Below are 22,407 nucleotides of genomic sequence, written 5' to 3'. Positions count from 1 at the left end.
AGATTTCACCTGAGTCCTCAGTAAACACCAATGGCTCTTTGAATGGCCCCTAACCCCCAACCACCTCTGTAGAAATTATACAACCACATCCTTCTCTCTCAATAGAGAAAAGTTGGCTGACAAGAATGTTCTTTCACCACATTTTTCCTTCTACCAACCAAACTCAGAATTTTCTTCCATTTTTACTTCCATTCTTTGTTTGAAGGAGTAACCATTATTCTTCTCTCTCGAGAAATTCTTCCCCTTTTGCTATTGATTTCCACCCCCTGACTAAGGCACTTTAGGATGTTTTGGGTAACACTCTTTTCACTTTATTTCTTCAAATACGAAAACTTGCTTAAGCCACCCCCTTTCTGAAAAGGCTTCTTTTAACTTGCCCTCATTCTTGATATTTTCCCCACTTCTTGCTCTCCATATTTTAATTAGTTTATTTATTTTGAGATGGAGTCTCTCTCTGTTGCCCAGAGTGGAGTGCAGTGGTGCGAACTCTGCTCACTGCAACCTCCGCCTCCCGGGTTCAAGCGATTCTCCTGCGTCAGCCTCCCGAGTAGCTGGGATTATAGGCGTGTGTCACCACGCCTGGCTGATTTTTATATTTTTTGTAGAGACGGAGTTTCACCACATTGGCCAAACTGGTCTCAAACTCCTGACCTCAAGTGATCCACTCGCCTCAGCTTCCCAAAGTGCCGGGATTACAGGCGTGAGCCACTGCTCCTGGCCTTTCCAGATTATTTTTTTTAATAGCCAGATTCATTGACATCTTTTGAATGTGGCTATTATGTTAATCTTTCTTTCTTGGCACCATTGCCCACCCTTGAAAATCCCCTTCTTTACCTGACTCAGCACTGCTCTCGGTGGAATCTCTCTATGCTTCTCTGAGGACAACTCATTCTTGTTCCTTGGCTCATCTTCTACCTTAAATGCTGGTGGCCTTGCTTGTTTATATCCTTGAGGTGTGCTCATTCTCAATATCTGTTCTCCCTGAGTGGCCTTGTTCTCTCAATATATATCATCCACAGCCACAGTTGATACCTCCTAAAGTTTTATCTCTGGCTGTCTTCTTTCCCCACCTTCAAACCCTTTTTTCCATTTCATTTTTTTGAGATGGAGTGTCGCTCTATTGTCAGGCTGGAGTGCAGTGGCGCAATCTCGGCTCACTGCAACCTCCATCTTCCAAATTCAAGCAATTCTTCTGCCTCAGCCTCCCTAGTAGCTGGGACTACAGGTGCACACCACCACGCCCAGCTAATTTTTGTAATTTTTTTAGTAGAGACAGGGTTTCACCATGTTGGCCAGGATGGTCTCAATCTCTTGACCTTGGGATCCGCCTGCCTCAGCCTCCCAAAGTGCTGGGATTACAGGGTGAGCCTGGCGCCCGGCCCCTTTTTTCCATTTCTACCTGCAGATGTCACAGACTTATCAGTTGAAGATATTCCAAAGTAAACACAGTCTTTCTCCCTGCCCTTTTGCCCTGCCTCAGCTCCTCCATTTCCCCTCTGTTTTTTTCTCCTCAAAAGCAACCAACCAACTAACCTCAACAAAGTTCACCAAACCAACCAACCTCCCCAAAATAAAACAGCAATAGCAAAAATACCCTGCTCTGTCCTTCATGAAGACTACAGTCTTTGGGACACTCACCCACTCAAATTATGTAGAAGAACTCAAGAGTTAAGAGTTTTGGAGCTGCTGAAAATTTCTTTTCTTGATGGGGTGGAGATGGCGATCCCACCAGTGGATATATTGCAGGTCTTCAAAGAAGTGCTACATGATGTTTGATTTTCTAGTTTAGTAGTCTATGTAAGAAACACACACTATCTATCTCATGATCACAGCACTATTTATGTCAAGCTTACACACATGCATCGTTGCACCTGATACATGCCTGATGCTCAGTAAACATTTGTTGTTTTATTTAGAAACCGAGGATATGAGTACCTCACCTCTTTTCTGTGTACTCTAGTTTTGTTTTGTTTTGTTTAATTTATGAATTATATTTTGGATCAAAAGAATCTTATTTCTGGATAGAAACTTTTTATGTTATAGCATCCTAGACATCATTTTACAGGTTTTTAAAGAGTGTTTATTTAATCAGTTTTAAATTGGCAGTGATGGGTTCTTGGACATTCAGAGGTAGGCAGTGATAGGCTCTTGGACATTCAGAGGTGAGGTCTGAAGTACAGAAAAGAGTTAAACTGGAAACCTGTAATACCTGTTCAACCTGTGCTTCAACCAAGACTGGGAAGTTTCTCTGTAGGATTCACTTGGGGGAACTTCCTACACTTAGTAGTTTGTACTGTCATTTATGCTCTAAAACCTCTCTATTTTGGTCATACTATTCAAATGGCCAGACCCCTTTGGGGGTACAGTTTCATCATAGTTATACGGTGAGCAGTTTTGAAGAAGGTTCACAAAAGGGAAGGTACAGTACATCCTCACTTAATGTTGTCAGTAGGTTCTTAGAAACTTAAAACAAAAGGACATTCAGCAAGTTCTTGAACCTTGTTTTCCTCCTTGTCATTTTGTGACAAGGTAGATTTAAAAAATGATTTTATTGTACTTCATTTCATTTTATAGATGGCAACTGAGGCAAAAAGAAGGCAGTCACTGCCCAAGGTCAGACCAGCAGTAAGTGGTAGAGTTGGGATCTGGCTCCCAATCCCTGTTCTTCAGCTACATTATGCTGCCTCTCATAATGTTCTTTTTTTCAATAAACTGTGTGTGGGCTTCTAAAATAGTAACAGTTCTTTATATAAAAGGGGGAAAAAAGTCTTAAATTAGAGCAGGGTTGAAGAAAGTTCAGCTTAAACTTACACTTGACTGAATTTTATCTGACTTGTTCCATGTAATATTGACCTCATCGAAACATATTGTAGTTATTTAAGTGTGTCGTGGTTCTAAATATCTTGCATCTAATGTTACCTAACAATATGGCAAAAGGTAACAGTGTTACCTCATTATCTCTGCTTTTGCCTCTTTTTATTTGAGTGTCTGTGGCTGTCTTTTCCTATAGGTTCTGTGTGCCCGTACTCATCTTTCACACGTTATTGATTATCACGCCTGTGATCTGCCACATCCCAAATCTGTCCTTTCATACCTTACCTGACTAGTGGCTGTGATCCAGGAACTTTTCTCCCTGGCACCTATGCAAAGATCAGTGGCTGCTAGCTCTAAGTTCCAGATCATGATTTGTCTACTCTCTGCAATTTACTAGTTAAGCATCAACTTTCCATGTTTGTAACTATAATAATGTAGATAATGATAAACTGAACTTTAAAGACCCTATGTATTTCTCTTTCCCCCCTTCTCTTTGAAAGTAGTACTGACCATGGCAGCATGAATTTATTTTTTCCTATGTGAATCATCTGACCTTTGATTCGTCAATCTTTGTGACTCCTGTTAATGTACAGTCCACCTTTTATTTGTTTAAATTAAGTTATCAAATTTTCCAAATTAGCCATTGGTTTTAAAACTACTAAGTATTATCTTTCTGCTACCAAAAACATAAAAAAATAAAGAAGTTACTAAGCATATATTCATCGAGACAGATGATAACTACTCCCTGTAGACTTAACACTTCATTAGCAAACTAATACTCTTCACACACCCATGCCCCACCTTTCCCACCTCATTATTTACCTGTTGTGTCTGTTAAGGATTGTTTGCCTTTTTGCAATCCATACTTTGTATAGATAAGTGATGAAAGCAATCTCCAGAGTAACTTTGGAGCAGTAATCTGATCTCAGATTGTTCTGGGAGCTAAGAAGAATAGAGCCAGAGAGCTAAAAAGAATGTCAGTTTCAAAAGGGATACTGAACATAGCCTACTTCTATGATATATAAAAGTGACATCAGATGCAATTGCTTATTTGATTTAGGAACCTATGCAGAAAGAAGCCTTGATTGTAATGTTGGCATCATACTTGCTAACAGCACTCTGCAAGTCTTATGAGGCTTAATTTTTTTTTTTTTTTTTTTTTTTTTTTTTTTTTTTTTGCTTCGGAAGCATGGTTGTGGACAGAGCTGGGATAATTTTGTGTGTGCGTGATTCTTAGGCTGACAGCTTTCAGGTTTTGAAATCCTATCTCTTCCCTATTGGTTTGACCTGTGTTATCCGCATTTTTTTCATCTCATTTATTTCATTAATTTTGTTCACTCTACCCAAAGATGATTATTTGGCCTCTACTTTGCACTAGGTGGTGTGTTCTTTCCTGGGCTTTCTTGTTGTGAGTGAACATAGACATGGTCGTTGTACTTATGGAGTCTTCACTTTAGTGGGACAGGTAGTCATTAAACAGCTGTCATATAAATAAACGTAAAATTACAACTATGATAAGCTTGGTGAAGGAGAAGAATGCAGTGTCATAAGATGTCTGCAGGAAGTTGACTACATTGAGATCCAGAGGATAAACAGGAATTATGTAGGCAAAAAAGGAAAGATTGGTCATTCCAAGCATATAATAGTTTGCCAAAAATCCTCTGGAGGGAGGAAGCATGGTAGGCTTGAGGAACTCAAATGTGTGTCTGCAGTGCATAGGACTGAGAAGTCTGGGCAGGTTGAGGCAAGTGGTACGGGGTCATACCCAGCAGGACCATGAAGATGACCATGTTAAAGATTTTCTTTCATGTTTATCATAAGAGCAGAAAGTTGCCAGGATCATACTTCTGTTTTGGAAAGCTCACCCTGTGAGAAGAGTGGATATAGGAAAGTCAGTTAGGTCGTTCTTACAAATATCATTTAAATCAATTTTCAGTTAGAAATTGGTGCTCAGATTTCACCATCTTTGTGCTTTGTATTTGGGTTTTGCATGGCGGAAGCTCATCTTTCCATTTGCCTTGCAAAGAACCATGAAATCTACTTGGAAGTAAGTGAAGGTAAAAGTTACCTGAGACCCCTAGCTGTCTTGCCCCCGGTCTCAGATGATCAACTGTCATTCTTCAAGAATAAGCTTAGGTGAATTGAGGTTACATGTGCCATCTTGGTTTCTGATTATTTTGGGGCTTTCTCTTCTGTTAGATATGGTGGTGGTGGTGGTAGCAGCAGCAACAGCAGAAGTGGTCATTGTAGTCATAGTAGCAGATGCACACTTATGTCAGACACCATCCTGGGTACTCTACATATATACATTCATTGATTTCTCATACAGTCTTATGATCTGTTGGAACTTATATTTCCTCTACTTAAGATGAGGATGAAACCTAGAGAGATTTATGAAATTGCAGAGTGGCCAGGCATGGTGGCTCATGCCTGTACTCCCAGCACTTTGGGAGGCCAAGGTGGGTGGATCACTTGAGGCAAGGAGTTGGAGACCAGCCTGGCTAACATGACGAAACTCCATCTTTACTAAAAATACAAAAAAGTTAGCCAGGCATGGTGGCACACACGTGTAATCCCAGCTACTCGGGAGCGTGAGCCATGAGAATCGTTTGAACCCACCCGGGAGGTAGAAGTTGCAGTGATCAGATATCGCACCACTGCACTACAGCCTGGGTGACAGAGCGAGATCCTATCTCCAATAAAGAAAGAAAGAAAGAAATTGCAAAGCACAGGTTGAACTCAGACAGTTTACTTCTACTATAAAAGCCTGTAACCATTCCTATAAGTGGTGAAAGGTCGAAAATGGTTAGAGAGTTTAGATAGAACCCAAGGTCAGCACTGCACAATAAGTCACAGAGGCAGGATTCTAGCCCAAGACTCCTGAGCCCAGGCTGTATTTCTAGGTGAATTAAAGATATCAAGAGAATAATTTACTTCAGTTAAAGAAGGTCGAGTTGCAGATGTCTACAACTGACTTACTTTACAGAGTGTTAGCCCATTTTCTAGACATTACTTTGCATAACCAAGATCACATTTTATATGTAACCTTGAAATCATAATATTCCATTTTAGAGTTACACTGTAATTGGCTAAACTTCCTTTAATTTTACATAAGAAAATATTGTATGTTATGAGAGTAATTAAGAGCGTGTGGTGCTTACCCACCAGAATGGCTACAATAAAGAAGACAGAAAATACGAACTGTTAACAAGGATGTAGAGCAGCTAGAGTTCTCATACATTGCTAGTAGAAGTGGAAAATGGTACTAGCACTTTGAGATACTGTTTGGTAGTATCTCCTAAAACTGAACATGTGTATATATATATCCTATGACTCAGTAATTCCTCTCTCAAGTAAGTACCTAACAGAAATACATATTTTTATTTACCAAAAGACATGTACAAGACTGTTCATGGTAGTTATATTAATAATAGGAAAACAATTGGAAACTACCCAAATTCCTGTAAGTAGTAGATAAATTGTGGTATATTCACACAATGAAATACTTTTTAACAGTGAGAAATAAACAATCTACAACTGCATTTAACAGTATGGGTAAGTATTATAAACAGGTTTTGATGCGTATATCTTCACATCTTTTACGATATTTTTATACACTTACAGATTTCTTTAAAAAGTAAAACTGCTTCCTGACACGTGCCTGTAGTCCCAGCTACTTGCGAGGCTGAGGCAGGAGAATTGATTAAACCCAGGAGGCGGAGGTTGCAGTGAGCCGAGATCGCACCCCTGCACTCTAGCCTGGTGACAGAGCGAGACTCCATCTCAAGAAAACAAAAAAAGTAAAACTGCTGGTATCCTACTATATTATATTAGTTAGGGTAGGCCAAGTTACTGAATATAAGCCCAATATGTAATGGCAGAAACACAACAGAAGTTTATTTTTCACTCATGTAGCAGTCCAGGATAGATATTCCAGTCTGGGCCTAGATTGGAGAGCTGTTTCTATTCTGTGCAGTCTTTCAGGAACTTGGGACATTATCTCCATTAGCAATCTTCAAAATGTAACTCCAGGGCCACACTTTCTGCTCATATTGTATTGCAAAGAACATAATCACATGACCACATCGTACTATGTGACTATGTGAGGGGAGGGGTTGGGGTTGGAAATATAGTCTACCTGTGTGCTCAGGAAGAACATACTTTGGTAGGCAGTAGTCTTTGGCATGCCCATTATTTTTGCTGTTTTGTTATCTGTTTCTTTCTCACACATGTTAGTGCATTGTGACTGTCTTTTCACATCAGTGAATATAAATCTCATTACTGTTTTTAATGGCAGCAGATTATTTCATCGAACGGATGAGATGGAGTATAATTGAATGCGCTCGTGCTGGTGGCTTGTTTGTTTGGATTTTTGTTACTAACGGTGCTGCAGTGAACACCTTGATAAGAAAACTGCTTTTTTTAGGGTAAATTATTAGAAGAACAATTGATGAGTCAAAAGATTTGCCCATTTTTAAGGTTTTGATACATTTTCCAAATTGGTCTCCAGATAAATCTTCAGTATTCATTTTTGTTTGGCATGTTAGTCATTTTAAAATTTGATTTTAAATAAGGCATTTCATTTGTATTTTGGCTGTCAGTTCTTTATTGCCATAAAAGTTTTTGTTTTGACATAGTCAGATCTTTTAACTCTTCGTTTTTTGGTTTCTGCCTTCAGTGTCATATTTGGATTTACCCTTAGATTATAGAATAGCTATTTTCCTTCTCTCTGTTTGTTTTTATTTTTTATATTTAGATTTCTAGCCCCTCTGGAAATAATTTCGCATATAGAATCCAACTTTATTTTTTGCTAAATGGTTAGTTGTCCCAGTAGCATTAGTTTTTAAAATACATATATACACCCACCCACACACACATATGTACACACACACATACATATAGATACACACAGAGAGAATTGTATGAACATACGTGAAATGATTCAGAACTGTTTTAATCCTTAAAATTAGTGATTACAGTACAATAAGGTAGAAAGTAACAGTTACTGGGTCATTTGAAGCAGAGAATCTAATTTGCATGAGGGTCTGTTTGGCTGCTAATTTCATGTACTCTTTGTGCAGTCTCACACTGAGAAGAGTATACCTGCCAGTGTGAGTGATGCTGGCTAAAGCTAAAACAGATTATTTTAATGGAAATTGAGATCATGACAACTTCAAGGATTGTGTTTTTCTGATGTGTTGTATATCATTTTAATTTATTTAACATGTGTGACTTTTAAACTATTGAAAATAACCAAAGTCCTTAATCCTGGCTAGACATTTTATTAACAGAAATCTCTCCTCCAGTTTCTGTAACATGCATTGAGCAAGTCTGTGTATGTATAGCAATTGTAAGGACTATGAAAGAAAAAGGAGCAAACGTCTTTTGCTTGCTTGCTATGCTTTGCTTCATCAGCAGCCATGCTCAGGTTTGGTGACAACAGAAAGAAAAACAAAACTTGGGTGCTGAACTGGTACCGAAGGATCCCATGGAACCCCCTTCTGTCCTCCCAGGCTTACAGTGTGTATTTGTTAAAGTTCCTTTGGTCACAAAGAAACTAAGCCCTAACTTCATCAAAGTAAGCCATTTATTAAATCAGTTATTGGAAGGATTCTTGGAGAGTTTGCAGTCTTTAAGGAATTGCCGCTCAGCTAAATTTTAGGGTAGGGCAGAGATCTGGGGCCTTGAGCAGTGAGAGCTTCTGTACTCTCTAGAGTGCTGCTGTTACAAGACAGCTCTGACCATTTCTTCAGTCACATTCCAATTCCCAAGAGAGATCATCTGATTTGCTTCATGTATAGGAGGATAGCGCCATATTTAGTAAATTGAATCATATTAATTTGCTAGTTTTGGACTGTTTTTGACCCCACAAAAACATCAATTTCTCATGCTTCAACCTAATAGCATAGGCATAGTTTGTTGGGACTCTGATATGAGTCATGCAATGAGTTAAGAGAATTGCGAGATGGTAAACCTCCCCAGTTCATGTCTAGTACATGTTTCTTTGATCTTCTCGACTCTACAGATCTGTTTTCTCATATGCCTTTACATTTTGCTACACCCACCCCCCAGAAACCCCCAACCCTGGATCAGACTCCCTATCCAGGGAAGCTAAATGCTGCTGGGGAAAGTGACACACCACTTGATATTTCCCTCTTCTACTTGTCATTGGATGGCTGGAGGTTTTCGTGGTTCCCTCAGCCTTCCATAAGGCACCCCTGGTAGTATGTGAATCAGTCTAGTTTCTGTCGGTTGATAATTCCATATTTAATCACAGGCTGCATTACTGTTCTAGTCTGAAAGTATGATATATATATATTGGTTAGTGGAGAGACTAAAACTACTTCATACTGGTTGAGAGCTTCTGTTCGTTCCTATCCCCATCCTGTCCCCAGAAGGAGTTCTTGATTACTTTCAAAACATAGATTTCAAGTCATAAAGCCATGGGTTTTAAATAGAGATAAACTTCAGCTTGTTTTAAGATCTAAGCTATTCTTAGATGATCAGAAGGAACCACCTTCTGGCTGCCATTTTGCTGTATTTCTTTTGAGGTTTTCTCTTTGGTGGACTTTACAGTTTTTGAGATTCTATTGAAATTCTGTATTTGGATTCAGTTGGTGGAATACATATAATAGACTATAAATATGCTATAAATAGGCTATTCTAATACAAACTAAAGCTTCAGAGTTTGTATAACAAAAGTGAATTATATCTTATTTATGCTACAGATGAAACAAATCATTCGTGGCCAGTATATTTGTGGAAACCACAACACCCCAAGTTGAAGGCAGTTTATTGCAGTGATTTTAAACAAACAAACAAACAAAAACCAACTCTAGCAGTTACTTGGGAGTAGGAGAAATAAATTTGATACGATTAATAGTATTTTTGCCTGTGTTTGAATATTAAATTAAAATTCTGCACCTTCCCATGCATTCCCCCCTCCCATATATACACTTGCAACACATGTATACATTCTGATTTTCGTAATACTTTACTACAGATAATAACAGTAATAAGAAAGGGCCCTTCAGGCCGGGCATGGTGGCTCACGCCTGTAATCCCAGCACTTTGGGAGGCTGAGGCAGGCAGATCACCTGAGGTCGGGAGTTCGAGACCAGCCTGACCAACACGGAGAAACTCCGTCTCTACTGAAAATACAAAATTAGCTAGGTGTGATGGTGTAGGCCTGTAATCCCAGCTACTCAGGAGGCTGAAGCAAGAGAATTGCTTGAACCTGGGAGGCAGAGGTTGTGGTGAGCCGAGATCGCGCCATTGCACTCCAGCCTGGGTGACAAGAGTGAAACTCTCTCTCAAAAAAAAGAAAGGGCTCTTCAAATGAGTGTAGTAGTAATGGGTAATACTGAATTATAAGATTCCTTCTAAGAATGTGTTATAGTGGAAACACAGTAAAAGGTAAATGAATAATGGTGAAATAATGAGTCAGTATGCTAGAGGTAACTGGGTGAAGTGAAAAGAACTGGTCATTGGAATCAGCCAGGCTTAGCTTTGAATTCCAGCCCTCTTGGAGTTTCTGTCTCTTTTTCTGTAAAGTGAGCTTAATCAGCTGCCATACAGAATTAGTGATACTCTTTAAGCTACTGGCACATGATGGATATTCAAATAATTTCTCAAAGAAAACAAATTACTGATTTATTTTATTCTGTTTGTAGTCCTAGAAAACAAGTGGCATATTTTCCTTATTTTACCCTTAAAGAAAATGGAAAATCAGCAGTTGGCTTAGCAGCTTTGCTAATATTACAGTTAGTGTAGACCCAGGTAGCTAACTTAAGGAATAATGTTGAATTTTAATCCTTGAATTTAAGTAAAGGTCTGTTAATTGCTATTTAAAGGTTATCAAGTTAAAAAAAAAAAAAGTTGTAAACTAAAGCCAACACAGATAAATTAAGTTAGTGTTGCTTGCCTAGGTGGCTTCTGCTGACAGTGAAAGGAGTCTGAGCCCTTTCTCCCTGCCTAGTACTGGCAGAGCCTCCAGCATCTTCTGCTCTTCATTTCTAGGACAGTGCTAAGTTGGCTCTGCCCACCAGTGGTAGGCTTGTTTCTAACATTGCCTCCTGACACACTGATTGAAAGATCCACCAGTGATTTAATACCATCTTGTCTATGAGAACAAGCAGCCATATTAAATGCACACATTGAATCTAAAATGAGCCAAATTTCATACACATTTAAAATGTTAAACAAAATACATATATTCAGGAAGTATGTGATTGGAAGAACCCATACAAGTCTTTTTAGACCTGGTATGTGTTGATTCAATTAAGGTCTTCCTAAACCTTGTCTTCCTTCTTTATCCTGCAAACCATCAGTGGCTTCTGGGAAATGGCTTGGGTCAAAACCAGGTCAAGATTTAATTGGGCCACAGTCTCTTAGACTTGGATTGAGCATCTTTCTGGGCCATTACCGATAACCTGCAGTTCTTTCTCATCTACTTTGTGTAACTTTTCTCCAATGTTTTTTTGTAAACTGTTTCTATCATTTTCTTCTCATTCCCAACTAAATGGTATGCGCTAGGAAATGAATGTTAATCACTATCTGTAGAGAAAAGGCAATATATAAGAGAAACAAATTTGTATTTAGTCAGTACTTAATATCTGTTGTTAATTATGTGTAGTCTAACTGTCCTAGAGCTGCCTGGTAACCTCTAGCCCTGAGTTAACCATTTTTAGGAATCAGCCTACATATAAACCAGGAAATAAGGTATTAAACCAGATCGAGTAGAAACCCCAATCCCAGTATCAGGAAATGCTTCTCTTACCTATTCTCATTCGTTGGTAAAATCAAAATGTCTGGCCTTTGCTGTATGACTAAAAATATGTGGATGACTTATATGGAATGTTTTTTCTTTGAGTTAAAAAACCTTGTACAGTAACTATACTTGAGTATTGACATTTCTGCAGATATTTTGTATATAAATAATAAGAATTGAAAGTATAGGAATGGGTGAGGTGAAAACTTTTAATTGTGTGAGGGAGACTTGTGAGTGTAACAATTCAGAAGACTTTTTTTTTTTTTTTTTTTTTTTGAGACAGAGTCTCCCTCTGTTGCCCAGGCTGGAGTGCAGTGGTGCCATTTCTACTCCTGCAACCTCTGCCTCCCGGGTTTAAGCAATACTCCTGCATCCGGAGTAACTGGGATTACAGGTGCCTGCCACCATGCCCAACTAATTTTTGTATTTTTAGTAGAGACGAGGTTTCACCATATTGACCAGGATAGTCTTGATCTCTTGACCTCGTGATCTCCCCGCCTCAGCCTCCCAAAGTGCTGGGATTACAGGCATGAACCACTGCGCCCAGCCCCTCTAATAATTTTATAATTAACTGACTTATATTTCTTCATTTCTGGAGATGACATACTTTTTTGAAACTTGCTGTCTTTTCTTACATACTTTGGTTCAAAGTAAGCATCCCACCTGCCTGAGAGGGCAGGGTAGTTGAATTACTTGAGAGGATGACTGTGCCACAGCCCTTACATTTATTAAACTACAGTTGTAAAACTCGTTTATAGTTGTAGTCTGTTACCATTGTGTCTTCTGGTGTTTTACTAGTAAGACAATTGCAAGAAGTTTATAAAATCTTTAATCAAGTGAAAACTTTTCTGCAGTTTGGTATGTAAAATGAGAATAGTAATTAATTGAGATAGAGATATTTCTCCTTGCTTTTTCCCGTCCCTTACTTCAGAGAAAAACCCCAGACACCTTGACTTGACTTATAGAGGGGCGTCTAGAGAGAGACTACTTTATTAATAGCTTGAGGATTGTGATGTCCAGTTATTCCTGAAAAGACTGTGATTGTTGAGAAGAAATCAATTGAGAGAGGGAGTGAGCATTTACATTCTGTGACAAGACTTTGATGAAAGGACTGAGGAAGATGAAGATAATTCGTTTCTTCATCTGCCTCTGGGAAGATTTTAATGTTTCTTTTAATATAAAAATGAAGAGACACTCATACCCTGTAAAAAATAGCTACCTGTAAATATAGATTTACCAAGCTTAAGAAAGCTTGATTTAGCTTTTCTAAAATTTATGCGAATTTATTTATATTGATGTACAATTTTAATTTTAATTTTTTTTTTTTGAGAGGGATTTTGCTTTGTTGCCCAGGCTGGGGTGCAGTGGTGGTACTTCGGCAGAGACGGGGATTTTACCATATTGGCCAGGCTGGTCTTGAACTCCTAACCCCAAATAATCAGCCCACCTTAGCCTCCCAGAATGCTGGAATTACAAGCATGAGCCACCATGCCTGGCCCTTTAAAATGTTTTAAAATTCTTAGAATTTTTAAAAATTCTTGACTCTTGCAATAACAATTAGCTTAAAACACAAACACATTGCACACCTACACAAAAATGTTTTTTTTTCTTTATATCGTTATTCTATATACTTTTTTATATTAAACTTTTTGGTTAAAAACTAAGGCACAAACACACACATTAGCCTAGACCTATACAGGGTCAGATCATCAGTATCACTGTATTCTACCACCACATCTTGTCCCACTGTAAGATCTTCAGGGGCAGTAACACTCATGGAGCTGTCATCTCTTGTGATAACAATGCCTTGCTTCCAGAATACCTGTGTAAGAACCTGCCTGAGGCTGTTTACAGTTAACATTTTTTTATAAGTAGAAGGAGTACACTCTAAAATAACAATAAAAAGAAAAGTTTGGTAAATACATAAGCCATTAACAGTCATTTATCATTACCCAGTATTAGGTACTATACATAATTGTATGTGTTATACTTTTATATGATTGGCAGCACAGGAGGTTTATTTACATCAGCATCACTACAAACAGTTGAGTAATGCATTGTGGTGTGATATTATGATGGCTACAACTTAACTAGGTGATAGGAATTTTTCCGCCCCATTATAATCTTAGGGGACTACTGTTAATCTATGCTGTCTGTTGTTGACCAAAATGTCATTATGTGGTTCATGACTATATTTGCAGATCATATATCTGGCAAAGAAATCATATCCAAATAACATAAAGAACTCTCAAAACTCACCAGTAAGAAAACAAACAACCCAGGGGGGTCCAAAGATTTGAGCAGTCTCTTCACCAAGAAGATATACAGATTTCTAATACATACTTGAAAATCTGCTCAACATTGGTAGTCATTAGGGAAGTGCAAATTAAAATCACAGTTATATACATTGCATACCTGTTAGAATGGTTCAAAACAAAACAATGGAGACAGCTGTTTGCTTGATTAAGTGCTTATCATTTACCAGGCACAGTTCCCTTATATATACTAACTCATTTGATCTTTGCAGTAACCCTTGAGATAGCACCATCATTATTCTTATTTTCAGATGATACACCTGAAGCACAGATAAATCAAATTGGCTACAGTCACATGGCTAGAAAATGACAAAGCCAGGAAAATATCACAGAATTTCATGAACACTGTATTTATTACTCTGCCATATTCAGGGTGTCCTGTGCCTTTGAGGTGTTAAAGTAGTGGTGGTGATCATTCTCCTTGTGTCTCAGGTATGTTTTGCACCTGAGCAGTAGAATGGGAAAAAGGGTTTTTTTTAAAGAAAATTGCTACTGATTTCCCTTTCTTGTATGCGTCTACCCATATACATAAAATTTTGCCATCTGTTTATGAAAAAGTATAGCTTTAATTTCCTTTTGTTGCCAGTTTTCAATCTCTGCCCATCAGAATAGTAAAGAAAGGATTCTCCAAAAAAACGTGCCCCATTCTTGGAGCCAGACACAGTTGAGGGTGGGGATGAAACCAATGCTAGCTGGGAGCAGTGCTTCCCCCCCCCGCTCCCCACCTTACAGTAATGGCATGGTACTAATACTTTTTATTAGCAGTAAGACCTCAAAGATTCTCAAATCACTCACCATTTGAAGCTGTCCCCTTTGGCTCCAGGGAACATGACGAAGAGAAGGAATACTGCCTAGGGGATAGCTTGAGGTATCATGTTTGATTTCTTGTAATTAACCTTATCATTTAAAAAGGCATCATGTGTTTTTGTACTTTAAGGATTTGAATTTGGCCAGGTCTCATGGGGATGATAGTGGTCTAGATATCTAGTTCATGATAGTAATGATAAAAAAAAAAATTAGGCACCACTATCAAAAACCAAACATTAGGTTTTAAGTATTAGAATTAGGAGATTTTTACCTTTCAGGTCTCATAGACTGAAGCTACTGTTGCTATAGCAATGATTTTCCACCTACATATAATTTGTGTTTGAGACCATTTTTTTCTTAAACACATTTTTAAAACTATAAAATGAATAAGCGTAGGCATCATAGCACAGAAATAATTCTTCAGATGGGAGAAAAGTGATTTGTTTTTAATAATATCATGAATAGAACCATGAAAACCCAACTACAAATCTAATTTTAAGATATATCTCATTTAATACAAGGATTGAAAAATTGAAACAATGTAAATGCATGTAAGGGGCATGGTATTATTCTGGCAACAAGGAGCTTTTATTAGCAGTGGATTCTTAAATAGGTTTCGGTTTTTGTTGTTGTTCCTGCTAAACTGCTCTTAAAATGATTGTCAGAAAATCACACTGGAGGTGGTAAGTTAATTCTTTGAATATATTCAGTATATATGTATATCTCCCCAAGTTTTTAATATTCTGAGGGCTTAAAACAGCAAACATGGGTAGTATCATGTTGCTAATCTTGTTATAATATGATTTGAGTTTTATTTTTAACATATATTTAAATGTTATTATATTATTATTTATTTTTTACTTCATAATAACCAGTTATTTCATTTTGTCCTATAGGTGTTTCATACTCTAAGAAAAACATTGCGAGCTCTTATTAGAGTCCTGGGATTTACACTTGGAAGCAGGTTTAGGGACCTTTCTGCCCAACTTTTTCATTTTATTGACTGAGGACCTGATACTTTGAGGGCTAAGGTGACACCTAGGTTATTCAGCTTATTGTAGCAGAGCTGAGACCAGAATTAGATTTACCCTAGGCCTTTTATTGTTTGCATGATGCGGTGTCTTTGTTAGCCTCTTCCATACTAGAGGGCCACTAGGTTGTATTTTTATCTCTACAGTAGATTTATGTATGTAAACATAAATCTCCATGCAGTCATCTCTGTTGGATTTAGATGAATAAGTTCAAGAATCTAAACAAGCAATTCATACAACACAGGGAAACTATAGCCAGTCTTCAAAACTGTTTTGTAGTGAGAGAAATTTTATTTGCATATGTAGCATTTTAAAACAGTTGATTCCCATTAAGAAAATAATGAGTAAGCTAATATGAAGTGTGAATTAAAATGGAAACAGTGAAAGTCAGACAAAAGAAACATAAATGGCCAATTTTTTAGAAGCCAACTGGAATGAGGTATCTTATTCCTCTATCAAATTGGCAAAGATTTCAGTGTGGGAATATCCCTGTATTAGTGAAGGCAGAGGGAAATAGTTAACTCTCTTTTACTACTAGTAGGAGTGTAAACTGTGAAAATAGTCAAATATGAAATGCTCATTCGTCAGTTCTATACCTGCAGATTTATCCTTCAAATTTAATAGTACAGTGTGGATATTAGGTTGAACTTTCATATTGTTTATAAGGATGGCCATTGAAATGTTGTTTATACACACAACACATACAAAATAGCAAAAATAGAAATTAACCAGACTTTTTTCAGTAGTAAACTAGTTTTATAAATTATGAAACAGTAGAATATATGTAGCAATAGATTTGTATGTGTTAACATCTAATATTAAGAGGAAAAAAGCAAGTTTTAAAGCATGTTATATACTAATAAAATTTTCATTTATTTATGCTCTTCTATTTAAAATTCTGGTAGAACAGAAAAGAAAATGTTAGCAATAATTACTTCCATGTTTTATTGGGTTTTGATGTGGATGAAGCAGAAGAGATTTTCTTTTACATTTTAAATCCTTTGTAGTTTGTGGGAAAAAAATTATACATGTGCACTATACACATGTGTTAATTTTGTTAAGAAAATTTGAAATAGTAAAGTGTATATACAGTTGCCTAAAACTCTTGTGCTTAGTAACTGTGACTTGGGAGAAAATCTTTCCCTTATCTTTGAATAATTTGGAAAGTTCTGTTTCTTTATAATTTAATTTATCTTAAACAAAACAAACCATATCTTCATTCACCAAAGAGATATCAATTAAAGTATAGCTGGGAGTCAACCAACAAAGGTTTCACAATCAGGTAGGATTCTGCCAGGTTGTACCCCACACCTCAGTATCTTCAGAAAGATAGGTTTGCCTAAAGAAATATGTATTAAAAAGCCAGAGAAGGTAATCCCTTTTGAATTTTGTAATTCTTTTCTGGGTCTAGATGTTAAAAATATTAAATAAAAAATCTTCAAAATAGTGGGAAATGAATTTAATACAAATGTCTAACAATTGACTTATTTTATTCAACCATGAGATAACAAGATAGAATGTTACATAGCTTTGGAGGGAGTTCTCCAGACTCTGTCTTCTTTCTCTATTATTTGAAATAAACAAGAAAGTAGATAAATAATTTTCTTTTTTTTTTTTTTTTTTAAGATGGAGCCTCATTATATGCCCAGGTTGGAGTGCAGTGCTGTTCGCAGGCACAATCCCTCTACTGATCATATCAGCACAGGAATTTTGACCTCCTCTGTTTCCAGCCTGGGCCAGTTCACCACTCCTTAAGCAGTCTGGTGGTCTCCCGCTCCCAGGAGTTCAGCATGTTGATGCTGAACTTAGTACGGATACGCTATCAGCATAGCACGCTGCAGCCCAGAATTTTTGAACTCAAGCAGTCCTCCAGCTTCAGCTTCCTAAGTAGCTGGGACTATAGGCGTGAGCCACCATGCCTGGTACCCTTTCTCTTCATTAATAGAGAAGACTTGCAAGCGTTGTAAAGGTATTAAGTCTTGTACCAAACTGAAATGTTCTCATTGATGTAAGCTTAGGTATAGGAAAGAAAACTGAAGAGGAAATCACCTTCTTATTTTGAGACATAGGGCATTTTTAAAACTATATATTTACTTAAATTGACAAATAATAATTGTATATATTTATCATATGCTACATGATGTTTTGAAATATGTATACACTGTGGAATGGCCAGATCAAGCTTAATTAGCATATGCATTACCTCACATACTTATCTTTTTCTTTTTCTTTTTTCTTTTTTGAGACAGAGTCTCACTCTGTCACCAGGGTGGAGTGCAGTGGCAACATCTCAGCTCACTGGAACCTCCAACTCCCTGGGTCAAGCGATTCTCCTGCCTTAGCCTACCGAGTAGGTGGGATTACAGGCATGCACCACCACACCCAGCTAATTTTTGTATTTTTAGTGGAGACGAGGTTTGACCATGTTGGCCAGGATGGTCTTGATCTCCTGTCTTTGTGATCTGCCTACCTCGGCCTCCCAAAATGCTGGATGGGATTACAGACACGAGCCACCATGCAGGGTACACATATTTATCTTTTGTTTTTGTGGTAAGAACACCTAAAATCCCTCTTACCAGTTTTCAAGAATAAAATACATTGTTATTTATGTAGCTTTTTAAAATATTGAACATAGAGATATGTTAATTAATGATATGTTAAACAAAAATACAATACAAAATATTACTAGTGATTACAATTATTCTTTTTGAGTGCATATGACTACCAGACACATGTGGTAGAAACCAGATATCACGTATTATCTGTAATCCTCATAACAAAACCTATAAGGAAGATGATATTTCATTTGATAAGGAAACTATAAGGAAACTAAGGGCGAGGGAGGCCAAGCAGTTGTTACGTAGACGAGCTTCATTTTAAAAGCATCAAAGCCCTTGGATCAGTTCCCACTGCAACACATCTAATACACCCACAGTACCACGTTGTCCCTCGGAAAGAAGTTTTGTGCTCTCTTTTGGTAATATTGCTTAAATGATCATAGTAATTTTAAAGCACACCAAGAGTGGACCTGGAGCCTGTTTGAACTACGGCATGCCCAAATAGTGGTTTCCTTTATACCTCATTACCAATTTATAGTTGAGGATAATCAGACCTGTGCTATATATTTATTTACTTTGATAAGCTATAATTTATAGGTGCATTTTTAATTCTAGGGATCAGTAAGAGGTGATTTCCCTACTCAGAAATACTTGATTTGGCTTTCTAGTGGTAGAAATATTTTCTCCCATTATTACTTTTCTGTGATGTCGCTAGTGCTGATGATCAGCTTCTGAGTGACTAATTGGACACCTGTGTGAGTTCACTGTGGAAATATAAGCTCTGGCTTTGAAATTGAGCATACCCTTCCTTATGGCAGTTGATGCTCTGATGTTAGCATCATCATCATCGTACTCCTGCACACAGCTTCCACGGCTCCTGGTGTGCCGTGATTAGGTTTCTGGAACCATTGAGCACTCACGCCCACCCACCTTTCAGAAATCTCCGTGGTCTGTTATTCCAGTGTGCTGCCCAAGTATTATTTCCTTTGTGTGCTGTGACATGAAAAAAATTGAGTATGCATTCACTGGTAGCAAGCCACATATTTATAAATGAGTGCGACACAGAAATTGGTTTGATTTTTCTCTTGTACATTACATTTTGTTCAGAATTCATTATTCCCTAGGTAAATGCGGGAGAGAGAGCTGAAACATCAAACTGATCCCATCATTAAGGACTGTAGCATATTCTGGGATTATGCCAGCATAATTTTGTAGAAAATAAAAGAAGTCACAAGTTAGAGAGACAGGTACAGCATTGCAGCTACACGAAGTGGAGCGTGCAGTTTTCCAAGTAGATAATTTTATTCTTGGTTTTCATGATTGAAGTAATAATGTTGATAAAATGAAATAAATTAAAATATGACGGTGTTGGGAAAATATAGAATGAAAATAGTCCGTAGCTTTTGGGAACCTGCTTACCTCTTTTTAGTGAGAGATCCAGGATTTTTCTGGTTGATATAGATCTGTCCTGGGCAGAAAATGGCAAAACTGAGATTCAGCTCATGACTTCATTGCTTTTATTGTGTCCTTAGTCTGCCTTGCTGGGTGTTAGTTTCCTTGATCTCTACAGAGGAGTTGTGGGCTAATACGCGGTGATGTTTGTGGATTGATTTATTTAAAACAACAACAAAAATAAAAACAAAAAACCCTCAAAACACAAAGTAGTAGAAGTAGAAATATTTATAGTGGTTGGTGGAGTGCTGTTAGATACGTTAGTCTAATTTGTTGAAACCTAGAAATCATGTATGTCCTAGTTGGTTTATTCTGCTTGGGATTAGAAACCAAATGCTTAGGGTAAAGGAGGAGAGATTTTGCATTTGTTTTATTTTAATTGCAGATACACATTACGTCTTTTCAGAAATTCCTGAGTCATATATGATGACATTACGTTTTTATGTGAGACATTTAATTCCTTTGCACTGGGAAATTAGTTTTTTAGTTGCAATTCTTTAAAATGTGAAATTGACTGTTTTATGTAACTATTGTTTAATACTCTTTATTATTCCATTTTTGATCCTATACATTATTGTTAGGGCCTCTCTTTAACAGTATGTATTATTTATATTGAAACAGAATAAACAGTTGTGGCTCACTGTGATCTCAATTTTATAAATTTATGCATAAAGCTAGAGACTGGAGGGGAACCTGAAAAAACAATTGAACCAAAGAATGAAGTGTTGGCTGGGTGTGGTGGCTCACGCCTGTAATCCCAGCACTTTGGGAGGCCAAGGCAGGCAGGTCACCTGAGGTCAGGAGTTTGAGACCAGCCTTACCAACATGGAAAGAAACCCCGTCTTTACTAAAAAATAACGAAATTAGCCGGGCGTGGTGGCGCATACTTGCAATCTCAGCTACTTGGGAGGCTGAGGCAGGAGAATCGCTTGAACCCGGGAGGCAGAGACTGTGGTGAACCAAGATTGCACCATTGGACTCCAGCCTGGGCAACAAGAGAGAAACTCCATCTCAGAAAAGAAAAAACTAAACAGTGAAGTGTTAGTTAAATATAAATGTTTAGAGTGTAAGTTTTTCCCTCGTATATGGGGGAGGGGTGGGTTTATTGCAGTAATTACAGGTGAGTTAATTAAGTAGCTGCAAGTTAGCCTGTCATTTGTGAGGACTCACAATAATAACCTTTTTTAGCTAAAAATTAGAGATACTGAAAAAAATTAGAAAAATATTTTTTAAAGAGAGAGGGTCTCGTTATGTTGCCCAGGCTGGACTTCAGCTCCTAGACTCAAGATCCCATCTCAGCTTCCTGAGTAGCTAGGACTTCCTGAGTAGCATGTGCCATGCACCACCACGCCTGGCTAACAGGATAAATTTGTATGGAAAGACTTGTAAACAAAAGTCTTTCAGGGTCCCCCCAAAACACACACATGATTAATGTTATACTTACTTTTCATACCTTGTGTCAAGGTGCAGTATGCTTGTGATTATTTTTTAGAGCACGGAAATGCCAGAGGTAGTAAGCAAATCTCAAACTGTCAGCTTAGAGGTTTATTGTGTGTGTGTGCTCTTTGAGTCTAAAAGGGATTAACAGCTCAATATAGACTTTAAATCACCATTGGGATTTAAATTTCTACTCTGAAGGACTAGGTCATCTGACCAGTAATCAAGGGTATTTTCATTCTCAAGACTGTTTTGCAGGCCCAACAGAAAACCCCTCTATTAACCCATGAGGGGAGTCATCCTCCGAGCTGAGGCATATGAAATCTGGGGTACTTCACACAGAAAAATAATAAAAAGGTAGGGGGATTTGTCTTGTGGATAAATCTAGAAAGTTCTAAATTGGCAATAAGCAGATAGGGAACAATTTTGTCAGATACTGTGGATTAATGGTATTTAAAATGCACCTTGTTATTATTTTTGATGCACAAATAATTTTACACCTGCAAGTATATTTTAGAAACTCACCAATATGATGACTGATTATTTGGCCAAAAAAAAATTGACAGTGATTGTTGCCGTTATATTTTTAAAGACCCATGTAATACAGTGGTGATTTAAAATATGTTGGTCATATGAGTTTTAAAATTGAATGATTTGTTATAGAAGTAATATAAATATTTTAAAATGTGTATCTTTGAAATATATAGTTTTTTTTTTTTTTTTTTTAACTGTATTCCAAAGCTGATTCCTCAGACTGTGCTTTATATTCACCTACGGCTCCTAAGAAACATCAGCCACAGCTTCAAGCCTAAGCTCACCTGAGACCCACCAAGTCAGACAGCTCTGGTGTGGAGCCTGGGGATCTATTTTTAAAGAACTCCACAGTGCACAGTCAGGGTTCAAAACCACCATTCTGAAGTTTTATATGTTGAAGTTATGGCAGATAGTTGAAAAAGCACATATATAAATCTTTTAATTATCTTGTAGTAATTGAAAAAAAATCAATTTTGATTCTCTAATATAATGGAAAATATCAGATTTAAAAGAACTCTATAGTGACATTTCACTATTTACTTGAGATGACCTGAACCTAGGTATAACGAAATGGAAGACTATAGCACATTAGATAGCCACAGACCAATACTGGTATGAATTAGAATTGAATTCTGCTTAGATTGCAAAGGAACTTAAATTTAGCGCTAAGATAAGATTATTAAAGGAAA

General features: G+C 37.4%; 1 protein-coding gene across 8 annotated transcripts in view; it reads left to right on the top strand.

Annotated features, from left to right (window-relative positions):
- The window catches only part of PLEKHA5 (pleckstrin homology domain containing A5), a 230,555-nt gene that overhangs the window by 34,278 nt on the left and 173,870 nt on the right, over window positions 1-22,407 (top strand). The window contains exon 4 of one of the 8 annotated variants that reach the window (XM_017888623.1): window positions 17,364-17,752. The exons of the other annotated variants lie outside the window; for them this stretch is intronic. Within the exon in view, the coding sequence (XP_017744112.1) occupies window positions 17,364-17,451 (88 nt within the window). The 3' untranslated portion in view covers window positions 17,452-17,752. Of the gene's footprint in view, window positions 1-17,363; window positions 17,753-22,407 lie in introns of those variants that run through there. 8 annotated transcript variants of the gene reach the window in all.

Source organism: Rhinopithecus bieti, unplaced genomic scaffold (assembly GCF_001698545.2).
Source record: "Rhinopithecus bieti isolate Rb0 unplaced genomic scaffold, ASM169854v2 scaffold_15769, whole genome shotgun sequence".
Lineage (NCBI taxonomy): Eukaryota > Metazoa > Chordata > Mammalia > Primates > Cercopithecidae > Rhinopithecus > Rhinopithecus bieti.
The sequence above is the reverse complement of the archived record's forward strand: the minus strand, read 5'-3'. Positions and strand labels throughout refer to the sequence as shown.